Consider the following 18331-nt stretch of genomic DNA (forward strand, 5'->3'; position numbering starts at 1 on the left):
TTATCGCAAACCTAATAGTTTTGACAGGGAAATCTTGATGTCCTTGTTTCTCATGCTGTAGATTACTGGATTCAGCATGGGTGGAACCATGGAATATGCTATGGTAAAGACCAGATCCAGCTGTGATGGGGTGTTAGACGTGGGCCGGAGGTAAGCAGCACATACTGTGAATAAAAATATTGAGAAAACAAACAGGTGGGGAAGGCAAGTTGAGAAGGCTTTCTTCTGCCCCTCTGCAGATGGGATTCTCAACACTGCTGTGAAGATTTGCACATAAGTCACAATGATGAAGATAAAGCAACCTAACCCAACCAGAACACTTAGGACCACCACAGCAATTTCAATTAGGTATAAGTCAGAGCAGGCGAGCTTAAGCAACTGTGGGATTTCACAGAAGAACTGATTGACAATATTAGAGCAGAAAGGAGATGCAAAAGTGCCACCAGTGTGTAGCATTGCATAGAGAATGCCAGTGATCCATACGCTCACAACCATCTGGATGCAGGCTTGCTTATTCATTACCATTTCATACTGTAATGGATTACAAATGGCAATATGCCGATCATAGGCCATGACGGTGAGGAGGGCCACGTCAGAGCCCACAAAGAAGACATACAATAAGACTTGAGCCACACAGCCTGAATAAGAAATGCGTCTGGTATTCATAAGGGCATTGAACATGTATTTGGGGATAATGACGGAAGCTTGGCCAAGGTCCTGCATGGCCAAGTTCATGAGGAAGAAGTACATGGGGGTATGCAGGCGATAGTCCAAAGCTACTGCGGAGATGATGAGAAAATTGCCTGTTACAGTTGTCAAGTATAATACCAGGAATATAAGGAAGTGGAGAATCTGAAGTTCCCGATTTGCTGAGAATTCCAGGAGCAGAAATTCAGATACTGTGGTTTGATTATCCATTTGCTTATTAATAGGAAGCACAGCATCTCTGAGGGGAAAGAAAAAACAACAACACAGAGGGATAACTGTTAGAAATATAGTTGATTCATATAGCAAACATTAATTCCATTTTGGAAAGAACTGCACTTTGTTTGGGGCAGACCAAACTCAGTGAAGGTAGGGCTAGATCACTCACATCTTTTTAATTCACCATATAGAATTTTAAGCAACTACGCAACCTCCTCGGGACTAAACACAATTTACAAACAGTCCAATCCTACGCATGTCTACTCAGAAGTAAGTTCCAGGTAAGTGCAGTTAGGACTGCAGCCAAAATGATCTGATTACTAGAAGTAAGCACAAAACTTCTCCCATGCACCCCTTTCCATCTCTGTTCTACATTTAATAGAATATGGGGTAGAAGCCTTCCCCAGGTAGCAGACAACTACCTATAGACTTGGTTGGCAATCTTGAGTCTTGAAAGACTATGGTATAAGCCTACAGCATCCAGTATTCCCAGGTGGTCTCCCATCCAAGTACTAACCAGGCCTGACCCTGCTTAGCTTCCAAGATCAGACGAGATCAGGCATCTTGCAATTGTCATCTGAAAGTTCTAAATGTTGGACTTCAAAGTGCATCTAATGTAATGCAGTAGTGCTTAAGGAGCCTGAATTTGTGCTGGATGACACGGAGCCAATAAAAATCTGAAAACCTTTGGGCAGCAGCAAATATTCTAGGCAGTTTCACTAGGAAATGGAATGTCCTGAAAAGTCTCCGCATCCCTCATTTTTAACAATGCGTTAATTTCTATGGATTCACAAGTCTCTTGATGTGGTTCTGAGTTACATTCTTTCCCATTGGCCCAAGTTATAAGTATTCAAATACCAAACCAAATGATAATTCCCAACCATAGATCAAAGAGGTACTCCATGTAAAATTACCAATACAAAAGAAAGAGCTATATATCAATTAGTTGATTGCGCAATATCCCAATTCTCACTCAAGGGGTAGAAACTCACAGCCCAATTCTGAGCTAGCCAGAGCCCAAGGCTGCAGCAGCACCAAAATGGCTGCTGCTGCATCCTATGGATGCTGGGCAGCAGTGGGTGGCTCTTGATGCCTCCTGGGGGGAAGGGGACATTCAGCCCCTTCCCCCAGGTAAGGAAACAAGCCCTACAATGCAGCTACTCAACTCTGTACTGGCTATTTAGCTGGCGCAGAGTGAAGCAGTCCCGGTAGGCCCAATGCAGGGCTTTGGATCCAGTGAAAGCTCTGCCTCCCACTCCGCTCTTTCTCCCATGCCTTCCCCCACCCTCCCCCACCCCAGAACACCTCCCTCGCCACCCCCACTTACCATTCCATTGTCTTCACTCTCACAGAGCACCAGCTGACATCCAGCTGGCTTCTGACCAGCACTGACCCAGCATGGGCTTGCCCCAAGCCTGCTCTGGCATTGGTGTAGTGCTGGCTGCCGCAGGCATGCCTCCTGAGTTTATCCTGTTAGGATATGCATCAGCGCTCCTTATCCTGGTGTGTGGACCATTCTTACAGGTTAACACCAGTCATCTCGATTTTGCAAACTTCCTAGATTCAATTTTCAGTTGCATTCTGCACTGTGTTTTATGATTTAAAAAAAAAAATACTGTCTTAAAACAAAGCACACAATGTGTACATGCTTTTGAACTAGTAAATAATAAAATAATTTCTGATAGGAAGGACAGATTTATAGAACAGCAGAGTGAAGGTATCATGAACCAGGAACAAAATATTGACTCCATAACCTGAAATTATTATAGTTGGGAGAAGATTCATTATCCAAACTGATGTCAGGCTTATCATATTAGTGAAGGACATTCATCAATATCTCTGTCTGAACGTAATGAAAATTATACCTGATCAGGTGACAGCTCCATGTTGCAGTAAATGAAGTGAATTTGAATGCGAGTCAGTCCTTCAGTTTCCATACAGTACTGCAGTTGCTTTTGCTTTAATCCATCTTGCACTGTGCCATTGTTCCAAACCCCAGATACACGGCTCATATCCACTATTTCAGTTTTATCTGGAAATGTAAATGTAAAATAAATAAAGTGAAAATCACATGATGAATTTTGAGGGAAAGCAAATGAGAAGCAGACTAATTGATCATTCCAGTTACAATATACAATATTTCATTACAAAGATTTCTTTCCACTCCTGATGCAAAGCACACAATTTCTTCTCCAATGATACTGGAGTTTTATAGCTCTTCTTAGACATACATAATATTTTATGCATGATCTTCTACCTTTGTTACCCCAAAGGTGGTAAAACATCCATCTCCAGTGGCAGTGACTAAGATGTTACTGCCATGGAGTGTAGGTTTTTTTTCCCGGTGGCTTGAGACATAGTCTTGAGAGTAGAACTCATCAGAACAGATTTACAAACAAAACATTTTCTTTCTGATTTGCATATCTGTAATATAATTAGTAGAAAATGTCACTTTTTAAAGGTGATATGGTCTGGATGTGGGTGTTGGGATTCTAAAGTGTTGCAGGGCAGTACTGAAGAAATCAAAATTGAACTACGAGGTTGGAATCCTGTAAGCATTTTCCTAGGAGTAAGCCCCACTGAACACAAAGGATTTCCTTCTAAGTAGACATGGATTATGCTACCAGAAACTGAAAATGGTTACCTAGAACAGAGGTCTCCAAACTGGAGACTACTAAGTCCCCAAAAAAAGTCTTCCATGATGCAAATGGAACACTCACTTCCACAAGGGAGCCTGCTTACCATGTCACTGATCTCCCCCAAACTGCATGTGGGGTAGCCACTTCTGCCTGGAAATCCAGGTGCAAAGCCTGGTGGGGCGACTGACAGTGGAAGAGGCTGGCCAGCACACAGTTTGCTGGAGATTGACAGCATAGTAAAAGAGGCTCCTTGGTGGAATGGAGCATTCTGCTCACCTGGGGGGCAGATTCGGCCATGTGGAAGATCCGCCCGCTGGACAGGTATGGAGTCCCTGAACTAGAAATGCATGGGGTGTGATGTTACCATATAGCATCATACAATATAGGACCCACTTTTAATTATCAGCATGTAAGACTATCCCCCCCACACACTTTCCATTAATGACCATATACAAAGGCGAACAGGGGTCCTGGGTCTTAATTATCATATAGGAAGGAAATTCAGTGTATTGAGATTTTTTTTACTCTCTTCCCCCAAGACAGGTTCCACTCATCCAAATTGCTTTTCCTTCCAGCCAAAAAAGTAATCGAGTTGGTTAAATCCTTTGTTCCTGTGTCAAAAAGTATGATTTTAAATCTTCTGGTACCAAGAAATAACATGTGCATCTCCACCATAATAGTTTTTTGGGTTTTTTTTGCATTTTCTTCCCTTCCACAAATCTTCCCACGAAATTTATTTTCATATGTTCATGTGTGTGTAATCCATTACTAGAGCTGTTTCTTGTTTGGTAAGTAAAATAAGTTTACAGCCTAAGGACCCAATCTTATCCAACTTTCCTAGGCTGATACAGCCACAATTCAGCCCTGAGGTAAGGAAACAAATACCTTGAGGTCTTACCTTGAGGCCTCTGTGACTTCCTCCTCAGAGCAATGCAGCGCATGCCCTGTTGGCATGGCTGCATCAGCACTGGAAAGTTGGTTAGAATTGGGCCCCAAGTCTTACCGAACACAATGGGCCTAATTTTGAATAAATAACACAATTTTCAAACACTTCTCTTTACTGTTATCTTGAAAACTGCAATTTCTGCAGAAATTCCAGTAAAATGGAACTCATAAGAACATAAGAACATAAGAACAGCCCCACTGGATCAGGCCATAGGCCCATCTAGTCCAGCTTCCTGTATCTCACAGCGGCCCACCAAATGCCCCAGGGAGCACACCAGATAACAAGAGACCTCATCCTGGTGCTCTCCCCTACATCTGGCACTCCGACTCAACCCATTCCCAAAATCAGGAGGTTGCGCATACACATCATGGCTTGTACCCCATAATGGATTTTTCCTCCAGAAACTCATCCAATCCCCTTTTAAAGGCGTCTAGGCTAGACACCAGCACCACATCCTGTGGCAAGGAATTTCACAGACCGACCACGCGCTGAGTAAAGAAATATTTTCTTTTGTCTGTCCTAACCCGCCCAACACTCAATTTTAGTGGATGTCCCCTGGTTCTGGTATTATGTGAGAGTGTAAAGAGCATCTCCCTATCCACTCTGTCCATCCCCTGCATAATTTTGTATGTCTCAATCATGTCCCCCCTCAAGCGTCTCTTTTCTAGGCTGAAGAGGCCCAAACGCCGTAGCCTTTCCTCATAAGGAAGGTGCCCCAGCCCCGTAATCATCTTAGTCGCTCTCTTTTGCACCTTTTCCATTTCCACTATGTCTTTTTTGACATGCGGCGACCAGAACTGGACACAATACTCCAGGTGTGGCCTTACCATCGATTTGTACAACGGCATTATAATACTAACCGTTTTGTTCTCAATACCCTTCCTAATGATCCCAAGCATAGAATTGGCCTTCTTCACTGCCGCCGCACATTGGGTCGACACTTTCATCGACCTGTCCACCACCACCCCAAGATCTCTCTCCTGATCTGTCACAGACAGCTCAGAACCCATCAGCCTATATCTAAAGTTTTGATTTTTTGCCCCAATGTGCATGACTTTACACTTACTGACATTGAAGCGCATCTGCCATTTTGCTGCCCATTCTGTCAGTCTGGAGAGATCCTTCTGGAGCTCCTCACAATCACTTCTGGTCTTTACCACTCGGAAAAGTTTGGTGTCGTCTGCAAACTTAGCCACTTCACTGCTCAACCCTGTCTCCAGGTCATTTATGAAGAGGTTGAAAAGCACCGGTCCCAGGACAGATCCTTGGGACACACCGCTTTTCACCTCTCTCCATTGTGAAAATTGCCCATTGACACCCACTCTCTGCTTCCTGGCCTCCAACCAGTTCTCAATCCATGAGAGGACCTGTCCTCTAATTCCCTGACTGTGGAGTTTTTTCAGTAGCCTTTGGTGAGGGACCGTGTCAAACGCCTTCTGAAAGTCCAGATATATAATGTCCACGGGTTCTCCCGCATCCACATGCCTGTTGACCTTTTCAAAGAATTCTATAAGGTTGGTGAGGCAAGACTTACCCTTACAGAAGCCATGCTGACTCTCCCTCAGCAAGGCCTGTTCGTCTATGTGTTTTGAGATCCTATCTTTGATGAGGCATTCCACCATCTTACCCGGTATGGATGTTAGGCTGACCGGCCTATAGTTTCCCGGGTCCCCCCTCTTTCCCTTTTTAAAAATAGGCGTGACATTTGCTATCCTCCAATCTTCTGGTACTGTGGCCGTTTTGAGGGACAAGTTGCATACCTTAGTCAAGAGATCTGCAACTTCATTCTTCAATTCCTTAATAACCCTTGGGTGTATGCCATCAGGGCCCGGTGACTTATTGATCTTTAATTTATCAATGAGGTCTGAAACATCTTCTCTTTTAACCTCTATCTGACTTAACTCCTCGGTCAGGAGGGGCCGTTCGGGCAGCAGTATCTGCCCGAGGTCTTCTGCCGTGAAGACAGATGCAAAGAACTCATTTAATTTCTCTGCCATCTCTAAGTCTCCTTTTATCTCCCCTTTCCCTCCCTCACCATCCAGAGGGCCAACCACTTCTCTGGCGGGTTTCCTGCTTCTAACATATTTGAAGAAGCTTTTATTATTCCCCTTAATGTTGCCGGCCATGCGTTCCTCATCGTCTCGCTTGGCCTCCCCTATCACCTTCTTACATTTCTTTTGCCACAGTTTATGTTCCTTTTTATTCTCTTCATTAGGGCAAGACTTCCATTTACGGAAGGAAGCTTCCTTGCCCTTCACAGCCTCTCTAACTTGGCTGGTTAGCCATGCGGGCACTCTCCTGGATTTAGTGGAACCCTTCTTTCTTTGCGGTATACACCTCTGCTGGGCCTCTATTACTGTTGTTTTAAGCAGCCTCCATGCACTCTGGAGAGACTGGACTCTTTTTACCCTCCCTTTCAACCTCCTTCTAACCAGCCTCCTCATTTGAGGGAAGTCCGCCCGTCGGAAGTCAAGGGTTTTTGTTAGAGATTTGCCTGGTATTCTTCCCCCAACGTGCACATCAAAACGGATCGCAGCATGATCACTGTTCCCCAATGGCTCAGTAACATTTACATCTCTAACCAGGTCCTGCGTACCGCACAAAATTAAATCCAGAGCCACCTGTCCTCTGGTGGGCTCCATGACTAGCTGATCTAAGCCACAGTCATTTAGCACGTCAAGAAATCCGGTTTCCTTATCGTGACCAGAACACAAATTGACCCAGTCAATATGAGGATAATTGAAGTCCCCCATGATTACAACCCTGTCCTTCCTTGTCACCTCCCTGATCTGTTTCCTCATTTCAAGGTCCCCATCAGATTTCTGGTCTGGAGGACGATAGCACACCCCCAGTATTACATCGCTGCACAAGCCTGGTAATTTAACCAGGTAATTTAACCAGGTAATTTAAGCCAGGTAATTTAACTCAAAAGTATATATTGGAACAACAGGACAAAACTGAGTGAAGACCATAATTCCTATACTGCTGCTTCTTTTCTTAGCTGACTCGTGGCATTGAAAGTAGATTTTCTGAATGTGAAAAGCCGGTGGACCCAGGTTCAAACATCATATCTTTGCCCATGAGGCTCATTAGTCCTTTCAATATCAGGAAAACTAGGAATTTTACTTTAAAAATACAAACATACAAATTGTAATCTTTTTGCAGCAGTGTGTGTGTTCCTCACAGTGTATAACTTCAGGAACAATCAGCTCAGCCCTTACCAGTCATCACTATTATCTGTACATTTCCAGTACCTTGTAGCAAATTATCCACATCATAAAAGTTCTTTCTCTGGCAGTCTTAACCAGCATGGCTGCATGGCATCCAGCACTTGTCAGGAGCAGGCTGGAGGTTTCCACAGGGTAAGGCAGTGGTTCTCAAACCCTCTGGGAAAGTTTGAGAGCCAGTAAGTCTTTGCAGGGGCAGGGGGAGGAGGCAGTGGTGGCGGGGGAAAGGCAGCAGCGTAATCCCCAGGATAGCGCTGCTCAGGGGGCTGCAGGGGCTTGGGTGCACTTACCCAAGCCTCCTGCAGCGTCCATGGGGTGCGGGAAGCCCGGCGCAACTTCTGGCAGGGCTCCCCGCAGCAGGGAAAGTGGATGCAGAGCTATCGCGCTCTGCCCCAGAAGTGGAGCACAATTGCTCTGCATCCACATTTCCTGCTGCGGGGAGCCCTGCCAGAAGTTTGCCGGGTTTCCCGCACCCGAGGGAGGCTGCAGGAGGCTTGAGTAAGTGCACCCAAGCACCTGAAGCCGCCTGAGCGGTGCAATCCTGGGGATCATGCCGCTCCCTTGCCCCCCCGCCTCTAGGCTGCCCCTGCCCCTTAAGGGGGCAGAGACCAGGGCCCTCAAGCTGGGGCATCACGGCGCTCCAGTTTGAATAGCACTGGGGTAAGGGGATATTTTCTCCCTTACCCTGAGCAATGATGCAGCCTGCCACATGGGGGTACTTGGATCTGCACCAGCTATATCATGATGCAGATCCAAGCAGCCATGTGTAGGGCATTCAGGCCTAGGAAGGAGGATAGAATCAAGTAGAGAACTCCTCTGCCAATCCTGTTCCCTCCAAAAAAAACCCTCCCTGCGTTCTCCTGCCCAGAAACTCCTCCTCCTCCTTTTCACCTTTCCCAAGCCCCTGTGTTGCTTGGTGCTTCTCTTACCTCCACTAGCAGGTGGGGGTGTGGATGCAAGCCTTCCACCAGTGCTGCCCGCACTAGTTCAGTCACAAATGTTTGTGACACTCGAGGCTAGCACAGCAGCCACTGCTCCAGCGGAAGACTTCAATTGATAGCACTGTCAGTTAACTTTATAGAACCCAGAACAAAGCAACTAAATCTAAACAGTTTATTTACTATTCTTACAAGCATTACTTTGGTATATTTCCAAAACATAGATGTGAAGTATATAGACTGTGGATAAACCAGGAATTTATTTTAGCATTTTTATTATTTATTAAGGCAGCTTTCACTGAATTTTTTCTATGTGCATATTTAATACAAGTTTTATATGTCAGATAGTTGCCGTAGACAGAATAGTTTGCAGACTCAGGAAGGAGCTAAGTCAAAAGGAGAAGCAGGTTTGATTATCACCAGCTGGTGTCACCATGGTCGAGGACCAGCTTAAGTCCTGCCCTAATGATGCCCCTCAGGACATCTCGTCACTTTTTTTCTACATCTGTGAATGGCTATCATTCATTCCTATAGGAAAAAAAGGAAAGTGATGCAATTGGGGGGAGATAGGAAGAAAGAGACTCAAGAAAATTTCTAGAAGGATGTACAGAAACAGAGCCAAGCACAGAAATGAATTGTGAGGGGGAGAAAGGGATTAAGGGCAAGGATCTTAGGAAGGATTGTAGGAGTACTAACATTAGGGAAGGGATGAAGGGATGTAATGGAAAGGGGATAGGAAAAAAGATCTGGGGCCCTTCATTCATCCCAGCTTTCACTCCTACTGATGAAAATACACAGACCTTTTCCAGGCGCTGGAATAATTTTTAGTAATGCTAAGGATTTGTTGCAATGTGTTCCCTTTTTGTGGAGGTATACAGGTGGGACCCTGGTATCCACTGATTTGACACATGACTGATACTGAGGTCCAACTTTAAATGCCCTGTAACAAGGAAAAATAACACCAAAATCCAATTTCCTACTTTTGCACTGTTACTTCATTATTCCCTAATATCTGGATTCACACACACACACACACACACACACACACACACACAGACACACACAGAGAGAGAGAGAGAGAGAGAGAGAGAGAGAGAGAGAGAGAGAGAGAGAGAGAGAGAGCTGTATCCCCAGTTGATTTTTGTAGCTTTGTTTTTGTTTTTCCATATATAAATGAAAGTCATTCCAGAGATAGACAACTCACATCAAAGACTACAAAAGGAAAGATGTTTTGTTAGAAGAGCACACCCAAACTAGTAGTTTTGACAGGGCAACCTTGATTTCCTTGTTTCTCATGCTATAGATAATTGGATTCAACATGGGTGGAACAAAGGTATATATCACAGTTAATGCCAAATCCAGATCAGATGGAGAGTTAGAGGGAGGCCTCAGGTAGGCAAACCACCCAGTAAATATAAATATGGAGAAGACAATGAGGTGGGGAAGGCAAGTGGAAAAGGCTTTTTGCCTTCCCTGAACAGAAGGCATTCTTAGTATTGTGGCGAAGATCAGGACGTATGTCCAAACAATGAAGACAAAGCAGCCTAACTCTATGATAGCACAGAACACAAGAACTCCGACTTCAGGTAGATATGAGTTGGAGCAAGAAAGCTGCAATAAGTGTGGGATCTCACAGTAGAACTGATTGACAATGTTGGAGCAGAAAGGGGTTGCAAAAGTGCCACTAGTGTGTAACACACTGTAGAGTAGGCCAGTGACCCATACGCTAGCAGCCATGTGGGCACAGGCCTGCCTGTTCATCAACATCTCATATTGCAATGGATGACAAATGGCAACATAGCGATCGTAGGCCATGACGGTGAGGAGGAAAAAATCAGACCCAACGAAGAACACAAAAAAGAAAACTTGAACCACGCAGCCTGAGTAAGAAATATATCTTGTGCTCATGAAAGAATTGGCCATGGATTTGGGGATAATGGTTGAAACAGAGCCAAGGTCCTGCATGGCCAAATTAATCAAGAAGTAGTACATGGGTGTGTGCAGGTGTTTGTCAAAAATGATTGCAGAGATGATGAGGAGGTTCCCCATTAAAATGGCCAAGTACAATAAGAGGAACAGGAAGAAGTTCAGAAGCTGAAGTACTCGGATTTCTGAAAATTCAAGAAGTAGAAACTCAGAGACAGATGATTGATTGTCCATCTTTTTTTTAAATGAAGAGTTTATCACCTCTGTAACAAAATAAAGATAAATGTTAAAATTGTATATCTGTGAGTCAGCTAATCAAGAGGAAAAGACTAATGAACAATGGGAAAGGTTACTAAAAGCAAGAATTGTTTATTCTGGGCTGTTGTGAATGATTCCTGCCATGTAGCTAGATTTGTCTGTTATTCTCCCTGATAGATTGGGTAATTGGGTAAGCAGGGTTATTCTCCCTGCTAATTGGGTAAGAGGCACTTTTTCAAGTGGGTGCTCCTTTTTTTTAGCAGGGGGAGAGTAACTGGCCCACCTCACCCCAGCACTATCTGTTCTAGTGACTGTCTGCTGGTATTCATTTGCATCTTTTTAGATTGTGAGCCCTTTTGGGACAGGGAGCCATTTAGTTATTTGATTTTTCTCTGTAAACCGCTTTGTGAACTTTTAGTTGAAAAGCGGTATATAAATACTGTTAATAATAAATAATAATAATAGATAGCTTAAGCATTTTCAAACCCTATTCTTTGAGAAAGACCTGACTTGCACTGATCCTTGGGCTACTGGTTTAAAGGATCTTCTGGATTGGCCTCCAGTATCACCGGAGGAAGTGAAAGAACTTATTTGTACATTAAAAATAGGGAAGTTCCCAGGACCAGATACAATTCCAGCTGAACTTCTAAAAGCTGACCCAAATTGGTGGTCACCTCTATTGGTTGCCCTGTTCACTATGGTTGATAGAACCGGTATTATGCCAGAGTCATGAACAAATGCAATCTTCCAGTCTTTAAAAAGGGTGACATGGGGGCAACATCTAATTACAGACCGGTCAGCGTGCTCTTGACTATAGGGAAAATATATGCTCAATACTTACGTGCCAAGCTTAGCTCTTGGATATCTGACCAGAAGATTTTGGGCCTTGAGCAGGTGGGGTTTCAACAGGACAAATCTACCCTGGACCATTGCACCTTCCTTTCATACTTAATTGAGAAATATACTAGAAAGACAAGATCTAGATTTTATACAGCCTTTCTAGATTTAAAAGCAGCCTTTGACTCTATAGATAGGGAGATCCTTTGGTGTAAATTAGAAAAGCTACAAATGGACAAGAGACTACTGTTCCTTATAAGGAGGCTCTATCAAAACACCACCTGTCAGATAAAGTGTATTTCTGCAGGAAACCTTACAAGGAAAATTGTGTCAAACAAGGGTGTGTTTTGGCCCCTTCCGTATTTACTGTATTTATTAATGATTTGGCTCCCTCTCTGGCTGAGATGGATGGGCACTGTCCCAGATCCGGATCCACTCAGGTACTGATCCTCTTATATGTGAATGATGCCGTAATAATGTCCCGGACCCGTTTGGGTTTAAAACGCCTCTTCAAAAAGTGTTTGGAGTACTTGTCAGAAAACCGTTTGCAGCTGAATAATGACAAGTCTAAAATACTCATGTTCTCTAGAACGTGGAAGCTGTATAATTGGCAACTAAACGGACACAAATTAGAATAAGTCAAACAGTTTAAATACCTTGGTCTAAATTTACATTATAATCTCTCCTTGGCTACTCACAGGAAAGTGGTAATTAAAACAGCTAAAGTTACCTCTCAGTCCATCGCTCCTTTTTTCTTTGTGAGAGGTAACCGTTATGTGCCAGCAGCTCTGAAGACTTTTAATGCCAAGGTAATTCCCCAATTATTTTATGGAATTCCTCTTTGGATTGGGACTTCAAACAGTGCCCTGGAGTATGTCCAAGGCAAATTTTTGCAAAAAATTTTGGGTCTTCCAAATTGTGTAGCTTATGCAGCCTTGTGCCTAGAAATGGGCCAATCATTGCTAGAAACCAGGGCCTGGCTGATCAAATATTGGTTGCGCATATATTACAACTATGACCCTCAAAGTTTCTATATATTACAACCATGACCCTCGAACGTCTATTTGATGTTCCTTGAATCTAATCGGCCCCTTGTTACAACCATTTTGGAAAAGAAAATTAACTCGATTGGGCTTTCTTTTGAAAGTTTAGGTTCACTTCCATATCAAGAGGCATTTCAGTGCATCAAATGCAGATTTGTTGACATCAAAAGGCAATATCTTTATAGCATAGCAAATAGAGTATGTTCCCTGTTAAGTTTGGAGATTCCCATATTGTACGGTCAAGTAGTCTCATATTTTTACTTGCTGATCTGTTATCAAAAAAAGAGAGCCTTCTCCCTTGCTAGATTTAATGTGTTCCCATCTGCCATTCTTTTTGAGAAATTTCATAAGATAGCTTATGCTGAAAGGCAATGCCATTGTGGGCTGGGATGCATTGAGACCATTGTCCACTCCATTCTTTATTGTCCCTTTTACAACGAGATCTGTCAAAGATATATGGACCCTATACTGAGAACAAGAGAAGGATCTACTGATATGGCAAGAATACACTACCTCCTAACTGATTCTTCTGTGGAAATAACCGATACTGTGGCGACTTTCCTGTATCAGCTCACTGACCTGCACAATCGAGAAGTTAATTTGCTTTCTGGCTGACCAAATGTATATAGTTGCAGGTTTAGGGCACAATCCTAACCCCTTATGTCAGTGCTTTCCAGCACTGGCATAGCGATGCCAATTGGACATGTGCTGCATCCTGCAGTTAGGTGTCACTCACCGAGGCCTCCTCAAAGTAAGGAATTGTTTGTTTCCTTACCTCAGAGTGCATTGCCCTTATGTCAGTGCTGGAAAGCACTGACATAAGGGGTTAAGATTGCACCCTTACTTGTTTTACATGCCAATAAAGGCTTCTATCCTTTTCTAATTCTACTGATTTACTAGCAAATTCTTAATTTTGGAGAGATTTGACTTTCCAGCACCTATACAACCACAATGCAGTCCCAAGGCAAGGGAACAAACATTCTCATACTGATGGCATGGCTGCATCAGTGCTGGAAAGTTGGATTGGATTGGGTCCTTAATTTACCATGGCAGCTAGTTGCTATTGTCACAGGCAGAGCAGTGATTTTTCAGCCTTTTTCAGCTCATGGTACAGTGACAATGTGCTAAAATTGTCAAGTCACACACCATCAGATTTCTGACAGTTCACAAGGCACACCACACTGCTGTTGGGGGGACTCATATCCTTCAATGCCCCCCAACTCACCTCAAACCAGCTTTGACCAGCTGTCCCAAATCCTCCCTCAAAACTCTCACAGCACACCAATGATTCAATGTTAATTGAATTCTGTCTTGCAAGCTATGACCCCACTATTTATTTTCTTCCCACAGAAAGAGATAAAATCTATTGACATGGTCTCGACTAAAAATGATCCCAAGCAACAGAAAAATGCAATCTATGTACAGGACCATACAAGCATATGGTCACCATGCACAAATCTGCATTCCTTACTTCATGCTTATGGGCTAGAGACCCCCAAAGTCCTTCTCACAAAGAATGGCGTCAATACATTGTTCTCAGGACTTTCCTCTATCCCTGACCCACACAGACTTCAATGCTCTTTTGCTGCTGCCCTACCATATTGATTGGATGCTGCAGTAATTGGAATCAACCTAATGACAGCAGATAACTCCTCATTGGTGTTAGATTCCATCACAGTTTGATGTACAGCAAGTCCTTGCTTAATTTTCGGCAGATTCTTGGAAACTTCAACTTTAAGCAAAACTACTTATTATGAAACCAATTTTACTGCAGGCTATATGTAAACAAGGATTACATTCCTACAGCATATTTCTGGTCACAAAAACATCACCAAACTTCTAAATGAAGACCTCAAACACTTCTAGTATTAAATATTGAAATGTGTGAGTTTTCCAGGCTGGAGAAAACCCACACATGCATGGAGAAAATGTGCAAACTCCACAAAAAAATGTGGCCCCTGGCCAGGAATTGATGTTTTGTTTTTGTTTTTTCCTCATCAACTTTATAACTAAACAGCTTAAAATGAAACAACTTTAAAGTGAGGACTTGCTGCATTCCATTTTGCCGTAACAAAATACCTGAAACTGTCCCAATATCCATAGATGCAACTCAAACACATGGAGATATATAGCAGTATGTTCTAAGAAACGGAAGGACTCCTCTGATCACCAAAGTTAGAAGCATACCATTAACTTACAACATTTCTTCATAGATGTCCTTTGGCTCTTGGTAGACCTCCTTCTCTCATCATTATTTGTCTAGCAATACATGACTTCTACAAATGTTCCCTATTCTATCTGAAGCAGTGAAAAGTCTTCATGGACTGACAGGTGATCACCATAGGAAGAGTTTGATTAATATTTCTTTGGTGTCCTGGGAATTGATCCGAAAACCCAATACAAGCCAGCAGAAAAAAATGCACACAGAAGAAAAGTTAATTTGGTCATCCACATTTTGCTGTTATAATGAAGAGACACAACATAAAGGTATAGGCAGATGAAGTCCTACCCAATAATTTCAGGTGTTTAATGTAAAATTTTATATTTTATGTGAAGGAGGGAGTTTGTTTCCAAACTGATATAGTGCAGTACTTCTTGAATGCAACCCACTGTTGAGTCATGACCTGATTCACAGTGGGTCAAAACCTAGTGTACCATGGGTAGTGATGCAATGCTTGCTGTCACTTTGCAAAGCATTACTTGGAACTACTAGAGGGCATTTCTAGGTCACAACAGGCCGGCATCCCACTCAGTTGGCCTTCTTGGGCCCCAGAATGCGTTGCAGAAGTAACATGAAATATGTGGACGTGAACCGGAAGTGACTTCTGGATCCCTTCCACAAGGCATCTTGGGGCCCAAAGGTCAAAAAGACCCAAATGGGTCACAGCACAACCTGGGTGGCCTTTAGTAGTTTCCAGTAATGCTTTCAGGCACAATAGTAACCATCACATTGCAGTAACCATCACCACTGCAGACGATGAGGTGGGTTGCACTGGCACAAACTGCTGGTACCATGTATTTATCCACTGCCTAATACCAGTGGTTCCCAAATTTTTTTGACTGGCTGCTCCATTGACCTACTGGGCCACTGACTGTGGCTCCCTATTAAGGCTACAATCCTTTACATTGTATTGGGTGGCAGGTTTTTCACTAGGTTTTTGTGGCTCCCCTGGCTGGTTTCTGTGGCTCCCCAGGAAGCCATGGCTCACAGTCTGGGAACCACTGGCCTTACTTTGTAATCGGTTATTGTCTTTCACGATTCCATTTGACAAGGTCATTTCTGCTCCAGAGTGGACTAGAATGACTCCTATTGTATTGGAGCAATACCCTCAGCACAAAATTTAGCATTTGTTCTCCCCAATTTAAACTCTTCATGTATGTGCTTAGACTGTACATATCTATAAAGGATGGCAGGTCATGCAATTTTAAAATGCAATTAATCCCTGCAGCTTTCTAGAAGCAACTACCAGATTGGTTCTAGAGATGGAAGTGGAATATATGGATCCAAGATTGGCACTAGGCTGCCTGGAATTTTGAGCAAGTTCAAAATCTTGACCACCCCCAATGGCAGTTTTCTCAGTATCCAGTTTTACCAGGGATGGTATATCCACATCCTTCCCCTCTCATCCTTGGAGGGTGGAGCAGAAGGACTAGCTGTTGCCACTGCTGCCAAAGTCTTTATTAACTTTGATCTTGGAGGCAATTCCTCCCCTGTCATTGGCTTTTATATTGGACCGGTAGAGATATTCTCACTCTTCTTAGTGGTCAATCAGCTTTCTTCAAATAGTCCCTTTGATATGAAATGGATCACCGGGGAGAAGGCCTGATTAGTAGATGGGACCCATCTCCCCTTCCTTCTGGTCAATCAGGCTTTCTCCTAGGCAGCCCAGGCATTGTTGAGAAAAATTTCATTGGCTGCTGTGTGCATTGTGGCTATATAGATGTAAAGTTATAAGAAAATCTAGAGCAGCTAGATCTTCTTACAATACCCTTTTTCCTATTGCCCCAGCTTGGCAGCATCTCCCAGCTCTTTATCTGTCCCAGCTCTTGGCTTCAGCAAAAAAGTAACTCAGGATGTTACTAACCATATTAATCAAAAGTAACTAACAGGAAAACTTTCTTCAGATCATAGTGCAGTGGTACTCTACCCCCCCCCCCAAACCTTTTAAAAATACCTCTGTTGTAATCAGGCTAATCAGAAGAATGCTGATTAAAAACACCAAAAACACCATTATTTATTTCAGTATTTATACAACACCTTTCTCATAGACTCAAGGCAATTTACATAGGCACACTGTCCTTTTTTCAAATGGGGTTTTTACTTTTCTAAGTAAAAAAGTACTTAGGGCGCAATCCTAATAAACTTTCCAGCACTGGCATAGCTGTGCATGTGGGGCATGTGCTGCATCTTGCAGTTGGGGGGGCAGTCACAGAGGCCTCCTCAAGGTAAGGCAATGTTTGTTCCCTTAGCTCGGAGTTGCATTGCCCTTACATGACTGCTGGAAAGTTGGGTTAGGATTGTGGCCACAGTCACAGAACCCTCTGATTCTCCAGATGTTTCCCTTTGTAGGGCAGTCACTGTCCTGGCAGTAGCTCTAGCCTTTCAAGCTTCCTCAGGTAGCCACAAATCAAGCCTCAGGCTTGATCTCAAGATATTACCCATTTCTTGGCAGCTGATTTCACCACACCTCACACTCCTCCACGAGGCTCCATCAGTGGCATTCCAGCCACCCATCCAAGGCCAGACCAAAGATGATCCTGCTTAGCTTCTTCAGGCAAAGCAGCAGCTCAACCTCCAGACCACACCTCCTAATCTCAAAAAAATGACTTTTTATTCTTTTATCTTGGGTACTTATCAAGATCAATACTTATCCACACAAACAAATATGCAGTTTGTATCTTGGGAGCGGTAAATCATGATATTCTGGTCAATCTAGATGCCAACTAATAGGAATTAACAATATGCCCCAGTTCCTCAGGCTTTGAGGAAAGCCACACTTTTCATTGTCAGAGCAATCACCAGCACCACCACCACCTAATCTAAGAGGCAGGCATGGAGGAAGCTTCACTTTACTCTTGTAGCATTTCAGGAGCAACAACACCTTTCTCACACAACAGATTTGACACTAAGAACCAAACAGATCATAGGCACTTCTTAACTTGCAGTAAACAAGGTAATTAATGACATGAAAAAGTCTTCTACCATTGTGGCCCTCATCAACTCCAAGATCACATTCAATTCAGGATTCCATACTAATGAATCAACAGGCTTCCTGAGTCACCTTCTGCACTCAACAGGCTTCCTGAGTCACTGTATTGGAATGGCAGAAGAGGAGGTAGATGTGGTATCAGCAGTGGTCCCTTTAAGGGTAAGGCCTGGGCATCCAGCAGAGTGTCCTGCACAGCTGCAGCCTCTTGAAGGCAATAGGGCCCTCAGGGATATAAGGAGAACCTGAGGCAGGAAGGGTTTGTGGGTAGCAGAAGGAGGAATGCTGGAGACTGGATTAATGGACTAAGGAATTGATGGCTAATGGACTGCTGGAACTGCTAATGGTCTGATGTGTGAATGGACTTCAGAAGCTGCTGGAGCAGA

At 43.5% G+C, this 18331-nt stretch overlaps 2 protein-coding genes across 2 annotated transcripts; both read right to left on the reverse strand.

Moving 5' to 3' along the window:
- On the reverse strand, positions 1 to 930 carry LOC136654090 (olfactory receptor 14C36-like). The gene has a single exon (XM_066630956.1). The coding sequence runs from the start codon at positions 916 to 918 to the stop codon at positions 1 to 3; it is 918 nt and encodes a 305-aa protein (XP_066487053.1). The 5' UTR covers positions 919 to 930.
- An 8956-nt stretch (positions 931 to 9886) lies between these two features.
- On the reverse strand, positions 9887 to 10843 carry LOC136652925 (olfactory receptor 14A16-like). The gene has a single exon (XM_066629848.1). It carries the CDS (start codon positions 10832 to 10834, stop codon positions 9887 to 9889), a length of 948 nt encoding a protein of 315 aa, XP_066485945.1. The 5' UTR covers positions 10835 to 10843.
- Positions 10844 to 18331: the final 7488 nt, after the last annotated feature.

The sequence above is a fragment of the Tiliqua scincoides genome, chromosome 5 (genome assembly GCF_035046505.1).
Source record: "Tiliqua scincoides isolate rTilSci1 chromosome 5, rTilSci1.hap2, whole genome shotgun sequence".
NCBI lineage: Eukaryota > Metazoa > Chordata > Lepidosauria > Squamata > Scincidae > Tiliqua > Tiliqua scincoides.

What these genes read in the sequence shown, in the direction of transcription:
- LOC136654090 (XM_066630956.1), bottom strand. Translation starts at nt 918, where the DNA reads ATGGATAATCAAACCACAGTATCTGAATTTCTGCTCCTGGAATTCTCA.
- LOC136652925 (XM_066629848.1), bottom strand. Translation starts at nt 10,834, where the DNA reads ATGGACAATCAATCATCTGTCTCTGAGTTTCTACTTCTTGAATTTTCA.